Genomic DNA, 27,520 nt, shown 5'->3' with positions numbered 1-27,520 from the left:
TATGCCACCGTCCCATACCGGTGTATACAATCCTCCGGATAACACAAGTCCGTATAATTGATAAAATAAGAATAAATACTCATCAATCATACTCCAGAATAAGCATACATACAGTCAAACATGTGTATGATCAAATTATACACACAATATAAGACTTAGAAATCTTATTCCAGTCCTTCAAATTTATAAAGTAGGACTACGCATATAACTCCTTCAAATAGTACCATAACTGATGCAATGTAAAGTAAATTTAAAACATCAATTAACTTCCATCTAAGCATATTTATTTCTTTGCAGATAAATAACTATATGCTTATAACATAGGGAAACATGATTAACAATTTTAAATCATGTAAAGCATCCAAACCGTTTTAGAACCACAGTAAAGAACTTCAATTCATTATCCAATTTTCCACTTACAGGTTTATCGTTTAACCTTGTATTAATACATGCTTTAACCTATTAGCATCAACATACTTTCCAATAGTATTCATAAGTCTGTAACAAGCAAATTCCTCATCCTTAGCCACTGGATCCATTTAAACAACCCCTCAATAATTTATAGAAATTATTCTCAAATCCATATTGTCCAATTCCTTAGGCCTAAGAGGTGTATTATTCACTCTAAAACCTTCCATAGTCCATTTAACCCATTAGATTTAATTAAAATAGGTTTTAAAACAAATCTGGACATTAAAAACTAAAATCCACGTCGCTGTCCAACTAAGCCGGCTGGATTGCCAACTCAGTCGGCTGAGTTCCCAACTCAGTCGGCTGAGTTCGTGCTGACTCGTCTTCTCCGTCTGTTCAGCCTCTGTAAACCCTAAAACTCCATTGTTAAGGCCTCTAAGCTTCAACTTAAGCCCTATACGTCCATTCTAAGTTATTTTAGGTGTTTTTTTCATGCAAAGATTTAAACTTATACCATAGTTCATGTATAAAGATCTAAAATAAATAAATCACGTATAAACATATACAGACATGAAACTCTCTGTTTAATTCCGACTTAGCATGCACAATTATTTCATTTTAGTATTAATTAAACTCCTGGAGTCTAGCTAGGCATGCGCAGAACACAGATTAAAGGGAAAGAGAAAGATAGAACTTGCCTTTGAGTTTCAGATTTGAAACTCTAAACCACAGTTTCTGAATGCTCCGTTAATATCACTGCAGTTCCACCTCTGTTGCCCTTGATTTCTCCTACGAGCAACCTCTCCTTCCTCCTCCTATCTCAGTATGCTCTCAAGTTTCACTCCTTGTTCTCTCACTCTCTATAATACCTCTATGTTTCTCTCTGTTTCACGGTATAAGTGAATAGAGTGAAAAAAGGTTTTGTTTCTAACCCTAAACCAATGTAATATACATATATATAGGTTTAGATATTAAACCCTAATCCATATATAACTCGGCCCATAGGTAAACCTAGGTGATAAATAATGACGGCTGCCTATGAAAAGCTGTATAACAGTCACGTTAAAAACTAAATCCATGTAACTAAATCCAGTCATTTAACACAATTAATTTAAAACAATTAAAGCATTAAATCCCACAAAATTAATTCAATTAAAATAATTAAATTAAAACAATTGAGACAACTAATTAAAATAGAATAATTAATTAATTAATTAACTTAAACAATGAAATGCAAATAAAAACAATCACACAAATAATCAAGTAAACTGACACATCCTTCAAATAAAAACAAGTAATTCAAACAAATTAAGCAATTAAACAATTAACCATTAAAAATTGCAATTAAATAATTAATGAAATTCCAGAACTATCTTTTGTAAAATTAGGGGTATTACAGAGACCCCTTGTCGTCTTTTCTATTCCTTATAGTCATGGAGGGTTTGAGCAGACTAATGAGGAGAGCGGAGGAATTGGGTTATATCAGGGGGTTCAGAGTCGGTAGAGATATAGCTCATCAAATGAAGATCTCCCATTTGCTATTTGCGGATGATACCTTAGTTTTTTGTGATGTCGATGTCTCCCAACTTAGATATTTGAGGTGCATTCTTGTTTATTTCCAAGCGGTTTTTGGGCTAAAGATCAATGTTGGAAAGGGTGTGCTTGTCCCGGTAGGGGCGTTCCAGATATTTCCTCCTTAGTTGCAGTTCTTGGGTGTGGGGTGGGTGCTTTTCCTCTTCCTTATTTGGGATTGCCTTTAGGGATTTCCTCTAAGAGGGTGGGGAGCTGGGATCCGGTGATCAATAGGTATGAGAAAAGGTTGGCAGGATGGAAGAAGTTAGGGCTGATCACGGATCGGATTAGTTAGGTTTTGGGTAAAATTGAAACCAATCCGGTCCTCATGGATTGGCTAAATCTGAAATCGAACCAATCTGTGGAGACTATCAATCCGAACCAAACTGAACCATGAAATAACGGATTGGTTCGGTTCGGTTCCCACGGATTGAGCTTTTTCAAATAACCCAATATAAATATATTGTAGTTATGCCCAACCCAATTTATGATTATATTTTACTATTTTAGTTATGACTCAGCCAAACAATAAATCTGTCAAAACAGTGTGTTGTAACACATTCAATTTTAAAAAAACAGTAATAAAGTGAGTGATGGAGATTTGCAAGAATTTTTCAGATGTTATAGTAATAAATTAATAATATAGTTTCTTCTGGAGATGAGGGACGAAGAGAGAGTCGATAAGCTTATGTAGGGCTAAAATTTAAAAGCAAATAATGAATAAAAATAAATAAATAGAAATAATATATTACATTATACATATATATACACACACACACACACACACACACACACACATATATATATATATATATATATAAAATATAATCATGGATCGGATCGGTTAACGGATCGGTTCGGTTTTTTCAACGTTCAATCTGTTAACCGAACCGCTCATTACGGATTGCTAATTTTTAAAACCATCACCGAACCATTAGATTAAAAAATCGAACCGAACTAAACCATACGGATCGGATTGGTTCGGATCGGTTTGACGGATTAACGGATTATTTGAACACCCCTAGAAGAAGCAATATCTGTCGAAGGGGGGGATGGTCACTCTTATTAAGAGTACTCTCTCGTCCCTTCCTTCTTACTTTTTATTTTTGTTTTAAATCCCATACTCTGTCGCTGAAAGGATTGAAAAAATTCAAAGGGACTTTTTATGGGGTGGAAGGGGAGATGAGTTCAAGTATCATCTTGTTAACTGGGAGCAAGTTTGCAAACCCTTGAAGTTAGGCGGTTTAGGCATACAAAGGTTGGTTCCTTTTAATAGAGCTTTATTGGGAAAATAGTTATGGAGATTCGGTAGGGAACGACATCACCAATGGAGAAGGATTGTCTCGTGTCGTTTTGGGGAGGAGAGTGGTGGCTGGTCCTCCCGTCCAGTCTCTGTTACGGGAGGTGTCGGCGTGTGGAAATTCATTCAGAAGGGTTGGGATGTCTTTTCCTCACACATCAGATTCAAGGTTCGTGATGGTAGGCGTGTCCGCTTTTGGGAGGATTTATAGTGTGGAGATCAGTTGTTGTCTTATTCCTTTCCTAGACTTTATAGTATTGCCGAAAATAGGCACGCCTGCGTAGCTGACTGTTATCGGCTTGATAGAAGTGGGGTTACGTGGGATATGCGTTTTAGGTGTTCTTTTCAGGATTAGGAGGTGGAAGGGGTATGTGTTTTTTTTGGATTTGTTGTATTAGCAGAATGATGTTGGCAGAGGTAGTGATGACATTTTGTGGGTCTCTTCCACCCATGGTAGATTTGATGTTCGGTCTATGTTCTTTTGTCTGTCCAATTTCGTTGGTCATGATTTTTCATGTAAGACTATATGGCGTTCTAAGGCTCCACTTAAAGTCACATTCTTTGTTTGGACTTCCGTTTGGGGCAAGATTTTGACGTTGGACAATTTGAGAAAGAGAGGTAACACTATTGTTAATTGGTGTTGTCTATGTAAAACAGATGGTGAGTCGATCACATTCTTATGCACTATCCCGTGGCGTATGATTGTTGGAACCTCATCTTCGGCATTTCTGGCATACATTGGGTAATGCCTCAGTCCTCTATAGGACTGATTAATGCGCAGAAAAGATGCCCAGTGAAAAGTCACGCTCGTGACTATTGGAGGATAGTTCCACACTGTGTTTAATGGTGCATATGGAGAGAGAGGAATAACAGAAATTTCGAAGGAAATGATTCTTCGTTCTATTTTCTGTTATGTGAAAGGTGTTAGGGTTTCACACACACAATTGGCAAATATAACATATAAAAAAAACGAGATTTACGTGGTTTGGCAAATTGCCTAGTTCACGGGTGAAGAACAACTAATTTTACTTCAAAAACTTGATTACATACTATTCTCTCTCTCACTCAACTCTCTTTCTCTCTCATGCCCATATTTAATTATAGAGTTTTCAAACTCAAATCCTTGTTGGACAATGATTAATTTGCTTACAAGCAGTTACCATATCAATCTCTAACACCTACAAGGAGTTACCATATAGTTTCCAACTTTAAAATAGATGCACAACGTCTTTCCCAAATCTTTTGCTTTTTCCCAAGATTAGGAAACGTACTGTTTCTCGCAACTTTCAATAATTTGCTGTCCAAGTTGATCCGATACAACCCTAGTTGAACTTGTTCAACTTTGTCAGTAGCCAAAATCCGCAAGTTTGAACACCCCAATTATTCGCGTAATTAACACATGATCAAAATATGTCTTCACGTACGTACTCCACCTTGAACAAGGATCTCTTCAAAATTCCACCTTGAACAAGGATCTCTTCATAGCTCCACTTTAACAAAAGATTTCTCCACCTCAAATAAAGTACTATGATGAAATTGAGAAACACTCTAACAAAAGGAAGTGCTTGCTCCTCGACAAATGACTTAGTTGATCATTTGGATTCTATTCGTTGTTAGATTCAACTTTTGGTTTTTAGTATTAGGGACGCGTTCTCCTTTCTCTTCTAATTGACTTTTACTTATCAAATATATATATATATATATATACACCAACATAGTCAGGGCATGCCCAATGCATCTTGCAATTGTAATTGGAGATTTAAGATTTTGTTATTTATTGATGTGTGTTATAAGATGCAGCAAAGATGGATTAGAAAATTATATAAAGAGAGGTTTTTAAATGTCATTGTAATTATAGCGAGTGAGATATAATTGGGGGAAGTCTGTCACTTATGGGTGCATTATATGTCACCTGTGCTATTCATATGAGCATTCTGGGACTTTATTCTAAACTATGTAACTGCATGCTGATCCTAATATTATTATTTCAAAATACTTGCAAACCATAAAGTCTGTTTGAAGTAGTCAGTGTTCTGTTGCTGTCACTGGAAAATATATTTAACCATTTTCTAAGTTGATTATGAGAATTTCATTTCGATATTCTTCTGCTTTTTGCAAGGAATCTTTGAACTGATATGGTCATGCTCTCTATTATTGTAATTTGTTTCATCATCCCTTTACTCACTATATGAACTGCTTTGCTGAGGAAACAAGCATCTGTTGGGCTATGCAATGGTTGTCTTCAACAACTGGTGGCCTATGCAATTATAGGGTCTTAGTGGAAAGAAATGAATGGAACAATTCCAAATTGCAAATTTTGTGGCTTGTTAGCTTTTAAATCTTGAATTTAGGTGATCATTAGATAATCTAAATGGCGCACAAAAGTCTGTCATGCTTTCAAATCATAAGATTCATTTCATGTGTTAAAGCTTGGACGTCCTCTCTACTATACAGTCCATTGACTCTGTGTGACTATGGACCATTTCTTGAATGGACCGAGGCTATCTAATGAAGGGTTGTTACTGGCTTATTGCAGTATCTAAGGCCATCCGGAGCGGGCTCTTCAAAGCCCATTTTGGGCGAGTCAATGGACTGTGTCAATTGCAGCGGGCTAGCTAAAATTGGTAGGGCCCATTTTCGCTCGCGGGACGACTTGCGGTATTCAGCAAACCGGCCCGCGATTGCTGCCTTTTTTTGTTTGTCGGCAAACAGTGTCTTAAGGCACTGTTTGGCAGGATTTTTATTTTTTAAATAAAAAAACCTAAAAATAGGTTATTTTTAGCTCCATTTAGAAAAAAAAAAATAAAATAAAATTCATTAAATAAAAAATATATTGTTTAGGCACTGTTTATAAAAAAAAAAAAAAATTATTTGGGCCAAAAATAAATTCAAAAAGCTTTTTTTTTTTTTTTTTTTTTTGTTTTTTCCCTTAAAAGTTGTTTTTTTTTTAAAAATTTTTTTGCTTTAAATTGTAATCTTTATTTTCTTATTCCAATTCATTATTTTTAATCCTTATTTTGTAATCTTTATTTATTTGGGGCAAAAATAAATTAAAAAAAAAACTTTTTTTTTAACAATTTTTGTAAAAAAAAATTTAAAATTACAAATTCGTCTACTTATTCCCATAGAATTTTGTAATACTTATTTTCTTATTCCAATTCATTATTTTTAATCTTAAAAAACCATTACATAATAAAAATTATAGTACACGAAATGTCATAACATCTTAAAAACAAACAAAATGCAACATAAATTAAACATCTTCATCAGCATAGTGGTTCCACAAATTTTCCATCAAATCATTCCTTAACCTCGTATTTGCCTCTTTGTTGCGAATCTGAAGTTGGCGAGAGGATATATGTGCTGCTAAAACTGATGGGCATCTACTTAAAGTGGGAATCGGGATTGCATCCTCCGGTGGCAGAGTCCATCTTCCAACATTTGCATGATGCTCATCTTTAATGATCATATTGTGAAGGATGATACACGTTGTCATTATGAAGCGCAAGTCTTCTTTCTCCCAGTAACGCACTGGTCCTTGCGTTATTGCCTACTTGATCTGTAATACCCCAAAAGCCCATTCCACATCTTTCCTTGCTGCCTCTTATCGCTGAGCAAATAATTTTTCCTTTGTAGTGGTTGGGTGCGGGATGGTCTGCATCAAAGTTGCCCACTTAGGGTATATACCATCAGACAGGTACTACCCCATTCTATAGTCATATCCATTCACTATATAATTAACCGGAGGTAATTGGCCATTAATGATACCGTTGAATACCGAGGAATGATCCAACATATTTATATCATTGTGTGAACTCGGCATTCTGAAGAATGCATGCCAGATCCACAAATCTTGTAAGGCACCTGCTTCCAATATGAGAGTATTCTTGCCAGATCGTCCCCGGCCTGTGTGTGCCTTGCCACTCCACTGGGCAATTTTTTCACTCCCAATGCATACAGTCGATAGAACCAAGCATACCCGGAAATCATCTCTGCTCCCCTTTTTCAAGCAGCCGTGCTATGTCAGCTTAGTTGTGTGGGCGCATATACTCCTCTGTATACACAGCAATAGGGGTGCACAAAAGAATCGGAACCGGAATCGTTTTTCCCGGTTTTCACAGTTCCAGTTTCGGTCCCGGTTCCAAATTTAGGAACCGTGTACATACGGTTCCGGTTCCAGCTCGTGGGAACCGGTAAGAACTGAAACCATGTGTGTGTGTGTGTATATATATATATATATATATATATAGATGATATGTATTATATATTTAATTTTATACTAAAAAAAAGAAGTAAAGATAAGGCTGGAGGTCAAATTTCTGAGCAAGGTGTCTCCTTAAGTGATGACCTCCCCTTCCATGGACCGAGTAATAATGAAGTCATAGAAAATTAACATTTGATCCAGTTGAACCTCCAAAATCAAAATAACTATGCTATATCTTAGCCTTTCAGAGTCTTAAATACATAGTTTATGTTCCAATTGTAATCACCATTCAGCAATACATTAATAATAGCTTCTTTATCTCTAAAAATAAGAATTTGTTTTTTTTTTTTTTTTATTTATCGTAGATGATAAAACACATCACATTTAAAAATCATGTAAACTTTCGGTAGAAAAGGCAACAAAAAGCATAAAACAAACACAATCTTGAAAGAAAGTGGATATGCATCTCTCATTAGTCTCATATTCGCCATGCCCTTAAGTAAGGAAAGGTGAAACTAAGTATATGTGCTTGCACAAAAATAGTTTTCAACCAAAAAATCTGGTTAAGTCACACCTTTATCTCCACCCTTTAAGTGGGCAATCAAGCCATGTTATGCACAGGGGAAATGCTGGAATGACGATATCATGGTGAACATACATATTTGAATCATCATCAGCATCCTCATAAATCCAAACCTGCTTGTAAACATTGAGCTTACTGTGAGTGGCTGGCTAATATCAATGTTTAATTTTATGAAACACTACTGAGTTACAAGTTACAACTTACAACTTACAACATTTCAGTGTTAAATTCGAGGAACATTTCAGTGTTACAACTTACAATACTGCAAAAAGGAAAAAAAATCAAACAGTTAACGGTTCTTATGGAACCAAACCGGAACCGAACCTGTTCTATGGTTCTGGTTCCGGTTCGGTTCCATACTATACGGTTCCAGTTTCGGTTCCGTTTTCAAGGAACCGTCGTGAACTGTTTCGGTTCCGGTTCCGACCAGAACCGTGAGAACCAGAACTGTGTGCACCCTTACACAGCAACAATAGCATTACAAAATGCCTTCAAGCATTTAATAGCAGTGCTCTCGCTGATTTTAATATACTCATCATAGTAATCAGCTGCACAACCATATGCGAGTATACGGACAACAATTGTCATCTTCTGTATAGAAGACAACCCCAGACGACCAGTCGCATCCTTTTTTTGGACAAAGTAGTCATCATAAGTTTTGATATCATTAAGAATACGAAGAAAAAGTTCTCGTCGCATCCTGAATGGCCTGTGAAAGTACTCCAGTGGATATGTGCAATTCTCGTCGAAGTAATCTTTCATTAGCTGATAGTGGTTTCCCTCTCAGTCACGATGAATGTACCGCTTCTTTTTACTAACTTGAAATACTTGCTCAATTATCTCTGGCCTCACTGAATTCATAATCTCATAGAATTCGTCTTGATCCTATTGAGTCAACGCCCCAAAATGATCATCTTCCGAAGAGGATGACGAGGAAGATGAAGAATTAAAGTCTGCCAAAGGAAAAACTTGTGATGGCGAAGCCATTCGAATTTCGAAATTGAAAAAGATAGATGATGATATTTTGCTATAATAGAGAGAGATGAATATAGTGATGATTTTCAGATAAGCAAATAAGTTTGATGATTTTCAGATAAGCAAATAAGTTTCATTATATAAGATGAAAAATATAGCCTTTAGGAAAAGTTAAAAAAAAAAAAAAAAAAAAAAAAAAAAAAAAAAAATTAAAAATTAATTTTAATTTATTATTATTATTATTTTTAGAGCGAAAATTCGGAGAGCCTGATGGAGTGCATGTTTTTAGAAAGTAAAAAGTGCTAACGTGTCTTTTGGAATTACTGATGTGACTCTCGAAAAAGTTGATGTGAGGCTGGTGCAGATGAGTGTTACCATTTGAGCTTTTGCTGTCTAATTTTATTATTAAGAAGAAAATTCAATAAATCACGATTTCTTGAAAATTAAGTATGGGAGCTAAAGTTTTCAAATTTAAAAGTAAATATTTTTTGGGGTTAATTACAACCACACCCCCTGAGGTTTGCCATATTGACAGCCATATACAACTTAGCCATTTTTTGAACAAAAACACCCCCTAGGTTTACAAACTTGAACAATGACACCCCAAATATGATGAGAATACATGTTTACCCTTTGACCATGTAAAATGACCAAATTACCCTCATCCAAAATATCCTTTCTTCTTCCAATTTTTAGATCTTCCCATTCATTCTGTGAGCCCTTCTTCCCCGCCATCCATCAAGCCGCCACGAGCCCATCACCGTCCCCTCGTCGCCCTCATCCGAGCCATCCATAGCCGCAGTCCATCAAGCCGCCACAGGCCCACAGCCGAGTCCATCACCGTCCCGCCGTTGCCCTCATCCGAGCCATCCATAACCGCAGTCCATTCCTTCATCGTTTACTCACAGCCATCGCCACCGCCGCCGAGCTGAACCAACCTCGCTCACCACATCCGAGCTCTGCCACCACCGAGTCCAACTCGGACTAGTCAATGCCCGTCACCGCCGCTGTCAGTCAACCGCGCCCTTCATCGCCGTTTCGAAGTCAATCAAGCCAACTGCCACCGATTCCATCCAGCCAAGCTATTCACCGATGTTCAGTGTTAACAGCCCGTCGCCCACAACCGAGGCCGTTTTCCCGTCGCCCACAGCCGAGGCCATCTTAAACACGGCCAAGCCCTCACCAGCCAAACCTTCATCGGCCGCCGCGAGTCCTCCACGACCGATCTATCCACAGTCAAGCTCTCCACCGGATGAGCACTCCATTTTGCTTGCCGGCCGTCGTCCTAAAAGTGCTTTTCGAATCGAGATAGTCACCCATCACACGAATCTAAAACCCAACTCCATGACACTCGACGACGGCGGGCGGCTCAACCGGTGGAGGGGTCGGCCATGAGAGGAACTGCGACATGGAATCGGCGAGCAAGAATCGAGATTAGGGGTTTGAGATGGGGGTTTGAGAGATACTGTGTGTGTGTGTGTGTGTGTGATAGAGAGAATTTTGGGTTTGATTTACGGATTGGGAGGGTGTGGAAGAAGAGGAGGAACTGGGTTGAGAGAGAGAGATGAGATGAGATAATGAGATGTTGAAAGAGTGAGATGAGTTGCGAGGGTAGTTTGGTCATTGGTCATTTTAGGTGAGGAACTGTGTTTGGCTCCGTTTTTTTAAAATGGGTTGTCATTGTTCAAGTTTGTAAACCTAGGGGATGTCTTTGTTCAAAAAATGGCTAAGTTGTATATGACTATCAATATAGCAAACCTCAGGGATGTCGTTCTAATTAACCCTATTTTTTTATATCTTTGAGTAGTGTTCACAACCACCATATGAAGGCTTAGAGCTAATTTGAAGGCTTACATATCTTCAGAAGCAAATGATAAATGAAGGCTTAGAGCTAATTTGCCGTAGAAATTGCTTCACATAGAATTGTCAATAAAGGAAAAGAATATTTGAAATCACATAATTGTTCCCTTTTTTCAGAATTTGAAGACTTCAACCTCCTCCGAAATTCTGATAGGTCTTTTGTCTTTTTGAAAGCGGCTCCTGAGCATAATTCTCCATGGGAAGGCGTTTACCGGCCGGACAATTGAAGAAGTACTGACTGATAAACAAATCACATAGCTTCTGAAAACTTGATATCGATCCCGGTGGCCGGTCCATGAACCAATGGAGGGCTGGCCCTGCTAGACTCGCGGGGAATACCATGCACATCAGGCTATCATTCTCCGTATCGAACACCATCTTCTGCTCCACGTGATAGATGTGTTCCACCGGGTCTCCGGTCCCGTCGTAGGGCGTGAAGTCGGGCACTACGAACTTCTTTGGCTTCTCCAATCGCAAGATCTCATCGGTGAACGGTGACTTCCACCATCTTATTTGTGCTGCCAAGTAACTGGCTGTACCCTTCTTTGGCCCTTTCGACTGTTCTGCTCGTTCGACCCTTGCCCGCAGTTCAGCATTTTCTCGGCGGAGGACGTCATTTTGTCGCTGAAGCTCTTTGATTTTGATTTCTTCTTGTGCTTTGGTCATGGTTAGGAAGACGCTTTTGCAATGGAACGAACAGTCGCAAATTAATAAAGAAAAACCCTAGGAGAGAGAGAGAGGGTCCTTTATAGGTTTGAAACGGACTTCTTAGGGGCCGATGAACCTGCTCTTATGAATCATCTCCTTCATTTTAGCCCATAATGCAGAATCGGACCTGGACCTCACGCGTTAGGCTTTCCTCTCTTGGACTGGGCCGGCCTTGTCTGGTCTTTGTTACCAAGCTTCCAATTGGATATGTCCCGCTAAGATTGGGCATACACACAGGTGTCAAGTTTTATTTTGAGGGGGATTTTTATTATTATTTTTTCAGTGTTTTGCATTCAGTGCACATGGTACTAATCATTTTCAGTGATACTTAAATTGCGTTATCATACACTCTTAACGGGATAATTTACGCTTATTCTGTTCAACATTAAGGTCTCGATTGACATAGCTTTTGTTTATGCTTGATCAGCCAAACACCATTATAAACAGCTTCCAAGTAACAAAAGTCAAAAGCATAGTTTGAAAAGCCAATCCAAATAGGCCCTAAGTGCTAAATTGAGTTATCAAGTAAAATTAAGGTGCTATTTGATAAAAAAACTGAAAATTTTAAGAGTTAGAATTTTAAGTGCTGAAATTTTCAAGTATTAATTAAAAAATAAGTATTTTATGATATATATTTTTTTGGGTAAGTAAATAAGATTAATTAAAAAGACAAAAGTAATTATAAAGAAAATTGGGGCATACCCCAAGCTCAACAAGAAAAGGCCAAAAACATCCTATTCACCGTTAAGTGATAACTGATGTTTTTGTTACTTAAAAATTTACTCCATTTTAAGCGGTGTTTGTCGTTTTCAGTTATATTCAAATTGCGTTATTAAACACACTTAATTGAATAAGCGCTTAAATTAAGTTATCAAACAACAAGTCTTCTGTTGTTCAGACCGTAAAATATATTCAACCTTTTTCTAAGTTGATTACAAGGATTTCATTTCCATATTCTTTTGCTTTTTGCAAATGATCCTTGAAATGATAAGGTCTTCTATTACTGTTATTTGTTTCATCCTTTTGCCTTCACAATAAGGACTACTTTGCTGAGGAAATAAGCATCTGTTAGGCTATGCATGGTTGTCTTCGACAACTGGTGGGTGATTGGATATGTAGGTCTATGCAATTTTATGGTCTTCAGTGGAAAGGGAGGAATAGAACCATTTTCAACTGAATCCAAACTGCTAATTTTGTGGCCAGACCAAGGCGTTACAACCTAATAAAATTTGAATAAATTATAATGACCTCTTCTAATGTTTGGTCTAATTGTAACTAAATCTGAGATTTGTTATTTTATTGCAACGTGTCCACTTGAGGTTGGCCCATTTTTACAAAGACCTCCTTTCTGTTCAGAAATTAATCATTTTTTGAATAAAAAAAATGGTTTAAGTGACCAAAATACCCATCATCTAAGTCTAAAAAAATCCTATTACCCTTAAGTGTCATCAAATAACAAAAAAATATCATGCATTAGTAGACCGAAATATCCCCACTCAATATTAATGTATTCCAATAGAGAGAGAGAGAGAGAGACGGGAGTACTGTGCATTCACATAATAACCGTTACTACATCATCTTCTTCAATCGCGAAAGAGAGAGAGTGGAAGATCTAATTAGCTATTGCTGATGTCGAAGAGGGTTCTCAAATAGTCAGTTTTGAAGTTACATTTTAGAGAGGGAAGGTGTATGTATATTACATATATATATAGAGAGCACTGCTATTTCCCCCGACCAAAAAAGAAAAAAACCTACTTTGTACCGAGTCTATTTGGCGCCTATGTGTTAATATTGTGGGCCTGACTTAAAATATAGCAACATCTATTTATCAAAAAAAAAAAAAAAAAAAAGAAGCTGCAACCTTTTCGTATTCTACCAAAATAATACTTCCTTCTTATTCGTTTCTTGCCTATTCATCATCTCCTTTGTTTTCTCTCTTCGTTCTTATATGTGGTCATCGTGTCTTGCTTGCCTCAAGCTTACTAATCACAGTTTCCTTTTTGAGTTGTCTTGCTGAGCCTCACGCAACAGACCAAAAGGAAAGTTTGGATGGAAGTGATTGATGAAACAACTATGGATTCTAGTTTACATAATATGTTTTTTTTTTCTTTTTTCTTTTTTTGTATGGATCGTTCTTCTTCATATATATATTTTTTCATATTGAAACAAGATGGGTTTTTTCTCTGTATTTCCTTTCTCTTTTGATTTTTTTAAGAGATATTTGAGCAATAAAATTGAAAGATAAGTTTGCTCTCTATATTTCCTTTCTCTTCTTATTGTTCTATTTTTTTAAGAAATATATGAGCAATAAAATTGATAGATGGGTTTGCTTTCTGTATTTTCCTTTTATTCTGATTTTTTTTAAGAGATATAAAAGCAGTGAAATTGATTTTATAACATGTTTGTTGATTTATTTATTTTTTTATTTATCAATATGAGCATGATAATCCAAAAAGGGGGGGGGGGGGGGGGGGGAAAGTTTACTTTTGAAGACATGCACTAATACTTTTTGAAACCCAGAAATTCGACACTAGTTGATATCTGGAGCAATATTTTATTTTATTCTTTTTATTTGTATAATCAAGTACTTAACATGCATGTATTTATATTATTAGAAATAGAAGAAGGTTCTAATGATGATAAAGCAAACGAACAAGAGTTGAAAGGAGTGTTACCTGGGGATGAAGTTGAAAAACCTGTGGTTGGAATGGTTTTTTGTTCTGAAGAACAAGTTCGTAGTTATTATAACAACTATGCTAGAAGTCAAGGTTTTGGTGCAATAAAAGTCAGTGCAAATAATGGAAGTGACAGAAAATCAAGGTACTTTTCAGTTGCATGCGCTCGGTATGGAAAGCAAAAATCAATTGCAAAAGACATTTTTCACCCAAGGCCATTAATTAAGACTAATTGCAAGGCTAAAATCAACGTTACAGCTAAAGATGATGGAAGATTCATTATTGCTCGTGTTTACCTCGACCATAATCATGCATTAAGTCCAACAAAGGTACGACACTTTAGGTGTAACAAGGCATTAGATCCTCATGTCAAAAGAAGATTGGAATTAAATGACTTAACGGGTATAAAGTTGAATAAGAATTTTCATTTAGCTGTTGTTGAGGCCGGTGGGTATGAAAATTTGCCATTTGGTGAAAAGGAGTGTAGGAATTACACTGTAAAAGCAAGACAACTTCGACTTGGAATTGGAGATGCCAAATCCCTTCGTAACTATTTTTTTTGCATGCAAAAAAGGAATTCAAATTTCTTTTACATGATTGACATGGATGATAAAGGGCGTTTAAGAAATATGTTTTGGGCTGATGCAAGGTGTCGTGTTGCATATGAGTCATTTGGAGATGTTATTTCATTTGACACTACTTACCTCACAAATAGGTATGACATGTCGTTTGCCCCGTTTGTTGGGTTGAATCATCATGGACAATCTATGTTGTTCGGTTGTGGTTTCTTATCTAAGGAAGATAGTGATAGTTATATATGGTTATTTGAGACATGGTTAACATGCATGCATGAATGTCCTCCAAAACTATTATTACAGATCAATGTAAGGCTATTCAAGCAGTGGTTGCACAGGTGTTTCTAGATTCTTATCACCGTTTATGCTTTTGGCATATCATGCAAAAGGTTCCTGTGAAACTTAGCGGACTTTCTTAATTTAAAGCAATTAAGAAGACCATGAAAAGCATTGTGTACGAATCGATTAAGACTGATGAGTTTGAAAGAAGTTGGATGGGAATGATTGATGAATATGGCCTCGAGAATAATGAATGGTTGAAGTCATTATATGGTGATCGTCATCGTTGGGTTCCAGTATTTTTGAAAACTACTTTGTGGGCTGGAATGTCAACTACCCAACGAAGTGAAAGTATGAATGCTTTTTTTGATGGGTATGTTCACTCAAAACCACGTTGAAGCAATTTGTTGAACAATATGACAATGCCTTGAAAAGTAAGGTTGAGAAAGAAATTAAGGCAGATTTTGTTTCTTTTAATTCCTCCATTCCAATAATAACTAAGTTACATATTGAAGAACAACTCCGAGAAGTTTACACCCATGATATGTTTAAGTTGTTTCAGAATGAGTTGAGGGATTTAATGTATTGTAATGTCTCCAAAATTAAGAGGGGTTAATTTCTACATTTATAGTCACTGAAAGTTTTATAGGAGAAGATGGAATATGTTGGAAGGAAGTGGATTTTGAGGTTATTTACATCCAAACTGAATGTAAAGTGACATGCTTATGCCACTTGTTTGAATTTCGAGGGATTTTGTGCAAGCATGCAATTTTCGTGTTGATAAAAGAAAAGGTGAATAAGGTTCCATCTCATTTTATTTTAGAACATTGGCGAAAGGACATTAAGCGTGGGTACACTTTTGTGAAAAATACTTATAATAATGTTAGCAACAGTGAGCAAAGGCATCGGAGCAATAAGCTAAATCCACTTTTTTATGAGCTTCAAGAGCTTGGAGCATACTCTGATGATAAATTTGAGCTTCTAATTGAATTATTGAAAGAGATAAAGGAAAATTTTCTTGCCATGGACTCAAATTGTGGGAGTGGACAAATTAATCAAGTTTCATCGATACCTACTGTTGAATGTAATGATAAGCTACATGGAGTTCTGAATGTTCACAGTAGGTTACTTACTCCATTAAAGGCACGAGCTAAAGGTCGTCCTCCTTCAAAACAAAAAGAAAGTAAAGTTGGCAAAACAATTAAAAAAAAAGGGAAAAAGGTATTGAAAAACTTTAATTTCTTGCATTAGTTTTTTATATTTAATTATATTATATTCTTTATTTGTATCATTTTTGTTAAAATGCATTTTAATAGGTCTCTCAAACAACACAAATGGAGTCACTTGGTGAAAATGCTGACTCGCGAGTTAGAAAAAGAAAAAAGGTACATAGGCATATCTTATTATTGCTTCAATTGTCATATGTTAATTATTGTTACTAAAAGTATTGCATCTATAGGTATGTCAAAGCTCTTTAACAGTTATGAATGATGTTGGTTCGACTACTTCACATAATGTTGACAAAATTTCAATCCAAGAAAGTCACATGGTGAACTAGAGTGTGTGTTATAATCATTATATTATTTGTATATTTATTTAACTTACCATAGTGTAAACTTCATAATTATATTGATTCATATGTGAAATATTTTTTTTCGTGGTTAATTAGATTGCTCCAACTCATCTTTGGAATGGCATATATTCTGGGACAGCTATAAATTATTGCAATTTTGGAAATAAGTCACTCCAGGTAATTTAAAAAGTAATTTTTTTTTTTTTTGATAAGTTCAATTTCAATTGCCAACTCAAGTTCCTTCCTTTCATCTTCAGTTAGTGCATTGCTACACTCAATAAATTGACTGCTTGCTTTTTCTACTTATGTGATATACAATCAGGCCCATCACCACCATGCTTGCCACATTCAATTCATGTATTCTCTTTCTCCACAGCTTAGTGGGATAAAAAGCCTTTGGAAGGCATTCTTCCCAGAGCATCTTATATTCATTTTAAAGCAATAATATAATAAAATTAAATTATTGGACCTGGGTTTTAAGTGTGTGTTCAACCAAAAGTGTCGGACATATATGTCATAACCAAAATGTTGGATACGATGTGTCGCTTTGAAGTATTCCTGATTCAAATTATAGCTTGATTTTGCCTCATCAACAGTCAAAAACAGTATTACTCGTTGTTCAAGACTTTGGGAATTTGATGTATGGCATTACAAGACATTATTTCTTACTTTTGTGATTCTTTTATAATGATGATAGGTGTACCCACAACACTACATGTCAATGAGCAACCCCTCCGGGCAATATGATTACTTCAGCCATCTTCTATAGGTTGATATTCATTTTGATTGTAATTTTTTTTTTTTTTTTTTTTTGTATATTTATGCCATATTTTAGAAAAATTTATTCAATGCTAATTGAATGTAATGTAGCAGAACAATGAAAGAGTTGGTTCCAACAATTCAATGAATGGTTCTTTTCCTAGTGAAAAAAATCTTGAACCTAAGATTATTAATGAAGGTATTGGATCTAATTAAGACAAAGTACGCAATTGATCAAAATATTGAACGTATACGAAGTTATTTATTTTATTTTGTTTGCAGGTTCTTTTTGGGATGGATACGGACACAACAGCGTTGATACATTGGGACCGGAGAAGTAGATGATTCTTTTGTTGTAATCTACCACTCGGGTTGTTGGTGTTCTAGATTCTATTGTTGCCAACAGTTCTGGGTTGCTTCGGGTGACTCTTACTGTAATACCCCTAAAATTAAAAAGGATATAATTGAGATTTTACTATTTATTTTAAGTGTTTTATGTGTTTAGGTTTAATTGATTAAATTATTTGTTCGTTCTTTATTTGATTTAATTGTTTAGTCTTTAATTAATTTAAGTGTCATTTAGGTTGTTTTTGAATTTTTTTGTTGGTTAATTATTTTATGTAATTTAATTGTGGTTTTAATTAATTGGTTAATTGTGTTTTTTATTTTATTTAATTAAATAGGTTAAATTATTAGGGTTTTGTCTCTTTACTGTCACGTTTGAATAAAGCCGCCTTGTTTAATTAAGCCGCCTTAGAGATGTAAGGAATTGTTGATTTCCGTCTCTACGATTAAAGTAGAATTAGGGTTAATATCTTTTCCTAAGCCTATAAATAAAATAATAAGGGTCTGCTTAGGGTTGTAAGCACAAACCTTATCCACGAATAGTGAAAATACAGAGAGTGAAACAGAGAGTTTAAGGGAAAAAACTGAAGGAGAGGAAGGTAGGGTTTGAGCCAAAGATTGTAAGCCAGACTAAGGAGGAAGCTTGAGGGTTGTTTGAGGGTTAGAACCGGAGTAGAGGAATCCTTGACGGCAATCACGATCGCCGAAAAGTCTAGGAAGAAGACGACGTTGAAAGGTTTCAAACCGAAACCGAAAGGCAAGTTCTTTCTTTCCTCCTTCCCTTTGGCTTGTGTTCTGTGCACCTAGATAGTCTCTAGGGTTTAATTAATCAGGAACTGGAATTTACATGGTTAATATATGCTATATTGATGGCTGTTCGTTGTTGAAATTAAATCCGTTACAATTCGTGCAAGTCTGTTTAGTTTTGTTTTCTTAAAGCATGTAAATTCTATTGGAATTTTAGTTACTGTATTTTTTTTCAACAACTGTAAACAAATAATTGGGATGCTACTGGGATTAGATAAGACTCCTAAGTTCAGTAGTGAAGAGGAACAGAGGGGATTGGAATGGAATTGATATTGCAAAATAGTTTCAGTTTTGTTCCTAAAGCATGTTTCGTTTCGGTAACAAATTTAGTTTTAATTTGATTTCAACTTCTGTAAACGAATCATGGGAATGTTACTAGGGTGTTATAAGACTTTTAAGATGAGTTTTAGAAATCAACAAAGTGGTAGGAATGGTCCAGAGACAGAGCAAACAGACTGAAACGAAGCACCGGGGACTGAAGGCTCTCAAAGGAGGTGAGAGCCGGCTCCATAGAAATGGGAGCCGGCTCCCACAACAAGTAGAGCCTGCTCTAAGGAGTCCTAGAGTCGGCTCTAGGCTGAAAAAAGAGTCTGCTCCAAAATTTGGAGCAGGCTCCCTTTTTATTTTACGATTTGTTTTAATTTTTATTTTTATTTTCTACGTACTATGCTTACTATTGGAGCATGGGTTTTAAATCTGTTGGGTCTGGGGTTCCACAAAGAGTTTAGAAGGCTGAATTTGGGTGTTATTAGGACCCTAAATTGATTAGGGTTTAATTCTAAATTGTCGGGACAAACAGTGTAAAAATTAAGACACTCCCTAGGTTGTTAACAAATGGAAGATAAATTAATTGTTGAATTAAATTTCAACAATTTGATGGAATATAATGTGTTTATAAAACTTGTTTTAGAATGCATTCAAGTGCATGATAAGGTCATTTAATTATTAATTTTGATCTATGCATGCTTAGGAGGCTAGTTGCTGAATTATTAAATCGTTTCCTGCAACTATATGGTTAATGCTTGGATTTAAATTTGCTGAAATATTAAACAATCTTCTGAAATTGTTTTAGCAATTTATTGGATAATAATAGGATTATTTAACCTATTCACATGCATGATGGAGTCCCTGACATATTAAATTTGGTCTATGCATGCTCTGGATGTTAGTTGTTGATTTATTAAATCGTCTCCTGCAACTATATGGTTAAATGCTTGGATTTAAATTGCTGAAGCTTTAAATATTTTTCTGCAATTATTTGGATGGTGGTTTTTGGGTCTGTAAATTATTGAACTGTTATATATGTTGTAATTTATATGGATATGGAGGATTGTATGTACTGGTATGGGACGGTGACATACTAGGGACGGTTTAGCTCAAAATGCATAAACCTAACCTAATGGATTAATGGAATGGATTGAACGATATCGAATCCTAATTGTGACTAAGTCAGATCAGCTATAACCAAGTTGGATGACTTCCTGGATTAACGGATGGTAGTTAAGTCATATCAACTGAGTAAATTGAGTGACTAACTAGTTGGTTTATTGTGTGTCAGTTTAATAAATAGTTGAACTGCATACCCTGGATTTGGACGGACTTTATATATATGTTTATGGTACCACAAGTTGAGCTTGAGTCTCAGACTCGTTGGTTAGGGTGTGTATATGCAGTGGATGCGTAGCCGGTTATAGTAGGTTGAGGTGTACCCTGTTAGGTCTAGGTACTCATGCCCACCTTTGGGTGCGTTTTTGCATGTTGCTTTCTATTCAGGTTGAGACCCCCTACATAGTCCAGTGAATGTCCCTTAGTGTGGATATTTATATATGTATGGACTAGATAGCTATTGCTGAGATATCTATGGTGTATCTGCGTATCGGGTCACTATCTGGATTGCAATTAGGGTAGAACTTGCATGTGGGCCTGACCCACTCTTATTTTTACAGATGTTCGTCAGTTCCAGGCTTAGAGCTTGATCGTGCTGAGCAGATACAGTTATTCACTCCACCGACGACGTAGGAGTGTTTTCTTCTCATTATGATCGTTGGTTTTCTTTGCAGTTGTTCATGTTCAGTATTGGAATATTTTTAGTAGGGGTCCACGAGATGGATTCCCGAGTTGTATTAGAAGTAAAGGAGAAGTTGGTGTATTCAAACTAGTTCTTGCATATAAAGTTTATTCGGGGGTTTTTTTTCCATTAAAGGATTTTCATTTTAGTTCTTTTCAGCAAAATTTTATTTATTCCTGTTTCCTATATTGTATTCTGTGTTCGTTAAATTGCTAATTGATTTGATATCCTCGGGTTATCGGGCATGGGCCTGGCCAACCCGCATCCGGAAATCCGGGGGTATCACACTTACTATGTTGCCTTTTGATATGTTACAGTTGTTGACTCTTGTAGTGTGGAAGCCTTAGGTGTTTACGTTCGGGTGACGTTCTGCTTTTCATTTGTTTGCTCAAGGGAATGCCCTTGTTTTCCATGTACTATTTCTGGATGGTGTTTAAATGATACCAATTTTTTATTTACTTAAGGTGTTGATCACCTGTTTTTTGAATATTTACTTAAGGTGTTGATCATCTATTTTTTGAATGCCTGAGTGCACTTATTGATGAAAGAATTCTAGGAACCGATGATATTGGTGGGACTCAACTCATATTCATACATTCCATGCCTGATTGCCATTTGTTGATGATGATAGTCTCTTTTCTTTTCTTTTCTTTTTTCTTTTTTTTTTTTCTGTGTTCTGATCTTTGTCAACAGAATGTTGGTAGTGACTGTGCTGGTTTTGTCCAATTTGTATTGCTAGGCCGGCTAATTGTATTTGTGTTAACTTTTATTATTTTTGATCATTTTTAGGTCCTAGAGACGGTATATTTAGGTTCAATGACATCTTACTTAGGAAAAAAATTGTGAATAATACAATGGCTTGTACTAGTTTGTATTACATATTAGAAGTGGAATGTGCTATAGACCAATGTCTAAGCTCTTTTGGTTCAAATATATATATCCAATGAATCTTTCCATTCACCATAAACGTTTTGTCACATAAAACCAATCTAAGTAAAATTTACAGCTTTAAAACAAGGACATGGAAAAAAAAATTGAAGCTAAACATGGCCAAATTCATGCTCCTATAGGCCAACAATTAGTGTAGAGTTCACAATTCCTCCAATTTGATGACTTCTCCTTGCTGATTAGTCTTCATTAACACGATCCTCCCACCTTACAAGACTACAAATCCAAAAGATGCCATTGAAACCAAGTACCCAGCCATAGCTCCGTAACTAACACAAATATGCCATTCCTACAAACAATATTTAATAGATTCAAGCAGCAGAATAAAAAAAAAATCCCAACAAACAATTAAACCACGTAATGAAATGGCTTAATAAGCAACCAAGTTTAGCACTTGATAATGTCGAGTATTAAACTGCAACTTAACTAAAAAGTATCAAAGAAATAGGAAAATAAGAATGTGATCTCAAAAGTTAAAAAATCAGAAAGTGAACAAAACTTTGAATTCATACTAGTAACAACCTGCTTGTTACAGAAAAATGATTTGACAAATAAAAATATGATCTCAAGAATTAAATAATTGCATACAAATAAATAATATAAAGTTAAGAAAAGGAGACACTTTGACTCCATCTCCATTTTTTCAGTCATTGAAGTGTATATATATATATATATATATATAAAACCCCTCAATGGCCAACAAATATTGTTAAATGTCATATTAGAAGTTCTGTGATATTAACCGAATGATTTCATAAGTGTTACTGGTGTTATAAAACACTGTCATAGCATTGCATGTCCCCCTATACAAATAAAAAATTCTTCTTGCTTGGAGTTAAGAAATGCATTAAAAAAAAAGAAAAATCTTATTGCACTGATTAATGTGAAGATTAAATTTTTTTGCATCAATGTGATTTCTATTGAAAGAAGATCATTGATAATTTTACATGGCTGAATAAAGGGTGGGAATTGTCAAGGCTTACATCAATTTTATAGGATTCCATTACATACAATTTATGGGGATCATCAACATTATTCATTCGAATGTCAAGTTTTTGGAATAAATATTTTCCACTTTCAGTTTCAACTTGTACTAAAATCCAATATATTTTCATCATTCTTTGTAAATAATTCTCGTTAGTTTATAGGTTCCGAAAAAATATTACATAATTCAAATAGTCACAAACGAGAGCTCATATGAGGTAGAAAAACAAACCTGAATCGCCTTGTAAATATGGGCCAAAAATGGTGCTCTCTCTGTGGAGCAGACAACATCCTTCCAAAACTCTAAAAGCTAGTGCACTGTCAACATCAGTTGAATGGCTAATTATTTTCATTGGTCTATATGATCCAATGTTGCACTCTTTGATCCTCTGGCTCTTTTAATGAATGTTGAAAGAGAACTGATACCACACTGTTACATATCAAAGCAACAAAACATTAAGCCCGTTTACAGTCTAAGACCACACACAAACAATTTTGAAATTCTGAAAAGTACTATTATTATAGCAGCAAGCTTTAACACAAAAACCTTCTGGCCAGAGCAGGCTTAATGCACTTTAATGCCTAAAGCGAAATCGCTAAATTCAGGCATCTCACATTAAATATATTGATACAATACTAATAATTTTCATTTTAAAAAATATTATTCACTCTTTTCTTGTGATTAGCTTAAGAAAATATAAAAACACTATTTACCAACAATGAATAGGTAAGAGAGTCAATAAATTACAAGTCCAAAAGAAACATATATAGTGTTGAACAAGTATTGAAATGCAAGAAAATGAGAAATTGAAGATGTTGTGATCTGAATTCAGGAATTGAATTTCGTAATAGGGGGAGCTCCCCTTCAGATTCTGCAAAATCTCTCTACAGAGGCAGGAATTCAATATATGTGTTTGTATGTGTGCGTGTGATCTTTTTCCCCATCCCTAATTTTTTCTTTACTTTTCCTCCCTCCATCTCTCAGAAACCAAACAAACCAATACATCCACAACAAATCTCTACAGAGGCACAATATATGTATTTGTATGTGTGCGTGTGATCTTTTTTCCCATCCCTAATTTTTTCTTTACTTTTTCTCCCTCCATCTCTTAGAAACCAAACAAACCAATACATCCACAACAAATCTCTACAAGGCAGGAATTCAATATATGTGTTTGTATGTGTGCGTGTGATCTTTTTCCCCATCCCTAATTTTTTCTTTACTTTTCCTCCCTCCATCTCTCAGAAACCAAACAAACCAATCAATCCACAACAAATCTCTACAGAGGCAGGAATTCAATATATGTGTTTGTATGTGTGCATGTGATCTTTTTTCCCATCCCTAATTTTTTCTTTACTGTTCCTCCCTCCATTTCTCACTCCATTTCTCAGAAACCAAATAAACCAATACATCCACAACAAATCCTTCACACAACGTGATGGAAAAGGTCACACGCACATATACAAACACATATATTAATTGATTCAGTTTTCTGGAAGATTTAGATTAGAGGTGAGAGGAAGATAATGAACAATAGTGTACCTTAGAGGTCAGGATTGACGGTGACCCGGCGACGAATTGGAGGAACTTGAGAATGATGCCAGGGTCTCGAAGGGAAGAGAACTCCAAAATTCTGCGATAAACTTGGGAATAGAGTGGGAAAAAATGAATGAAGAAGAAAAATGGAGAGAATGACGAGGAAGATAAAGGGGGTTTGTGACCCAGGTTAGGGCAAATTTTGTGATAAAATTAGAGATGGGAGAGGACAATGAGAAAGAGGATGGGAGAATAGGCGTCTGGCCACATAAGTTTTCCACGTAGGTCGGTTATAAGTCGGGTTAAAAATTATCGTCAAAAATATCATTTTCCATATATATATGCAGAGAGAGTGAACATGGGATGATGGATTTATTTTGAAAGGATGAGACGAATAGTTTCAATACATATATAATTCTCTCTGATTTTTGCAACTTTAATTTTCAAATCCTGTTTCAGTTCTTCTATTCCATTTTTTTTATATGATTTCAACAAGTCAAAATCTAGAGACCCTTGTATACCTTTCACCGACTTAGTTCTTGTGTTGTACACTTGGCGACCAACTATGGATAGAATGAGGAATTCCACGAAGTTGCTGGCAAAGATGAGAAAGTCGACGAAGTGAATCAGTTTGAGAAGGAGGACGGTGACGGGGAAGAAGGCGATCTAGATTTCAAACTGTTTTTCTCTCTATTGGCACAACTCAACTCATGGGTTTCACCGTAACTCCAATTCTCAATCTCCTTCTCTCAACATTCTCTCACTATATGCGTATTTGTATTTGTTGGTGTGATACCACCGGTGACATGATGTTTGAGTTGGATTTGTCAAATTTGGGTTTGTTAGTTTATTAAAATACATATTATATATATTATACATATATATTATATTCGTTTTCCTTTATTTCCATCTTGATTTACTGCCGAACTATGTATATGTTGTGTTCTTTATCTTTCTATTTTACATATTATATTTTCGCATCCTAAATTTAACATGATATAAGAGCAACGATCCTAAATCGTTTGCACCAATTTTTATGTTGTCTTCTCTGTGGCTCTATTTGGAGCTCTGCCATTTTTATTTCCCTTTCCTTCACTGATTGAGGAGAGCAGTGAAGGAGAAGACCAGTAAAATCTTATCCGTTTCTAGTTTAAATCTCTCTTTGCTTCCAAGCGACGTCCTACACCGTCACCCGTCAACTCTCCTGGGAAGTAGATCTGACTCACGCATCACTGCCTACAGATTTGATTGGCACTACACGCGCCGCATGCCCCTGCAAGTAAATCTCACTTGATCTACACACGCCCACGCTTTCCTCCTTCATCGACAGTAGTCAACCCTCCGAAACGGTGATCGACTCACCATCGTTTCAGTTCCTGGTTTGAGAGAAGTTGTTTATGTTCTAACCGTTGTGAGGTGTGTTATCACCGGCCGAGTCCTTCACTGCCACTCTCCACATTTTTACGCACTTCGCCATAGTTCAGTTTGGCAAATATTCGGCGTCATCTCCGAATTCGCCTTTGGTTGCAGAGGCTTCCTTTGCTTTACTTACAGTCGACGTCGATGACACATCTCTCATGCTAGTGACCTCATTATTCATTCTTCCACCACAGCGACTATTTTCTCCTTCCTTGGTTGGTTTCCACCACCTGAAAAATTTTGGGGCAGTGTTTGCCTTATTTTACTAGGTTCGTTTGTTTTAAAAAAAAGTGTGATTGTTGTCTGATGGTAAGAAGAAGAAAAAAAAACGCCCATTTTATCGACTTCGTTCCGACCCATTTTCTCGGCTTTGTTCCGACCCATTTTTCGGCTTTGTTTCGGCATTTTCCGGCTTTATTCCAGATCTTTTTCATTTCTCAGATGAATCACCCGGATGTTTCCCAGTGTTGCTCTGGCCAATTTATCAGCTTTATTCCGACCCATTTCTCGGCGTTGTTTTGGCTATTTTTCGGCGTTGTTCCGACCTTTCGAATGTTTTTCACTCCACCACCGTTTTCAAGATTTCTTCTCCAAACTCAAGTTGGCTTCGAGAAACCCATCTTGAGTTTGCAGGAGAATATTAATATATATATCATATATATGTATAATATATATATAATATATCATACATATATATATATTATATATTCTTAATATATAATATATTAAACATCAGGATACCCTATACTCCCTGGATCTCAACCCTTAGGACTAATTTACAGAACCTATTATAAAACATCCAGGGAGCATAGGGTATCCTGATGTTTTATATATGTATAATATATATATAATATATTATACATATATATTATATTTGTTTCCTTTCTTTCCTTCTTGATTTATTCTTTTTGTTTCCCTTCTTTCCTCCTTGATTTATTCATTTTGTCTGCAACTTTATTTCCTATATATTGTGTATCAATACAATGTAAACATATCAAGAAATACAAGCAATAAGAGAAATGTAGCCTCAGTGGCTCTTGATCGATGGATGTAGGCCTTAGTGCCGAACCATGTATATGTTGTATTCTCCATCTTTCTATTTTACATCTTATATTTTCGCATCCTAAATTTAACATGGTATCAGAGCAACGATCCTAGATTGTTTGCACCAATTTTTACGTTGTCTTTTCTATGGCTCTATTTGAAGCTCTGCCATTTTTATTTCCCTTTCTTTTACTGATTGCAGAAAGTAGTGAAGAAGAAGACCAATCTAATCTGATCCATTTCTGATTCAGATCTCTCTTTGTTTCCAAGCGACATCCCGCACCGTCACGCGGAAATGCTCCTGTGAAGTAGATCTGACTCGCGCATCACTTCCCACGGATTTGATTCGTGCTACATGCGTCGTACGCTTCTGCGAATAGATTTACTTGCGCTACACATGCCCACGCGCTCCTCTTTCATCGACAGTAGTCAACCCTCCGAAGCGGTGACCAACTCACCATCGTTCCAATTCCTGGTTAAAAAGAGGTTGTTTATGTTTTAGTCGTTGTGAGTTATGTTATCACCAGCCGAGTCCTTGGTTGCCACTCTCCACGTTTTTACGCGCTTCGCTGCCGTTCAGTTTAGCAAATATCCGGCGTCATCTCCGAATTCGCCTTTGGTTGTAGAGGCTTCCTTTGCTTTACTTATAGTCAACGTCGGTGACACCTCTCTCATGCTTACGACCTCATTCTTCATTCTTCCACCACAGTGACTATTTTCTCCTTCCTCGGTTGGTTTCCACCACCTGAAAAATTTTGTGACAGTGTTTGCCTTATTTTACTAAGTTTGTTTGTTGGAAAAAAATAATAATAATAAAAGGTGTGATGGTTGTCTAATGGTAAGAAAGAAAAAAAAAAAAAAAAAAAAAAAAAAAAAAAAAAAACCATTTTATCG

At 36.0% G+C, this 27,520-nt stretch overlaps 2 protein-coding genes and 1 long non-coding RNA gene across 3 annotated transcripts; 1 reads left to right on the top strand and 2 right to left on the bottom strand.

Annotated features, from left to right (window-relative positions):
* Positions 1–8,063: 8,063 nt before the first annotated feature.
* LOC132281301 (uncharacterized) lies at positions 8,064–8,832 on the bottom strand. Its single transcript, XM_059783017.1, has 3 exons — positions 8,534–8,832; positions 8,329–8,332; positions 8,064–8,219 (listed from the first exon to the last, which is right to left on the bottom strand). Exons 1-3 carry the CDS (start codon positions 8,830–8,832, stop codon positions 8,064–8,066), a joined length of 459 nt encoding a protein of 152 aa, XP_059639000.1.
* A 5,374-nt stretch (positions 8,833–14,206) lies between these two features.
* Positions 14,207–15,211, top strand: LOC132281300 (protein FAR1-RELATED SEQUENCE 5-like). Its single transcript, XM_059783016.1, has one exon. It carries the CDS (start codon positions 14,207–14,209, stop codon positions 15,209–15,211), a length of 1,005 nt encoding a protein of 334 aa, XP_059638999.1.
* A 6,418-nt stretch (positions 15,212–21,629) lies between these two features.
* LOC132284328 (uncharacterized) lies at positions 21,630–24,628 on the bottom strand. Its single transcript, XR_009472249.1, has 3 exons — positions 24,170–24,628; positions 22,859–23,056; positions 21,630–21,931 (listed from the first exon to the last, which is right to left on the bottom strand). It is a non-coding gene; the product is annotated as an uncharacterized LOC132284328 (long non-coding RNA).
* Between the last annotated feature and the right edge of the window lie 2,892 nt (positions 24,629–27,520).

The sequence above is a fragment of the Cornus florida genome, unplaced genomic scaffold (assembly GCF_030987335.1).
Source record: "Cornus florida cultivar Cherokee Brave unplaced genomic scaffold, ASM3098733v1 CherokeeBrave_3.0.0_Hap2_Chr11, whole genome shotgun sequence".
Lineage (NCBI taxonomy): Eukaryota > Viridiplantae > Streptophyta > Magnoliopsida > Cornales > Cornaceae > Cornus > Cornus florida.
Note: the sequence above shows the minus strand (reverse complement) of the source record. Positions and strands in the feature narration are given on the sequence as shown.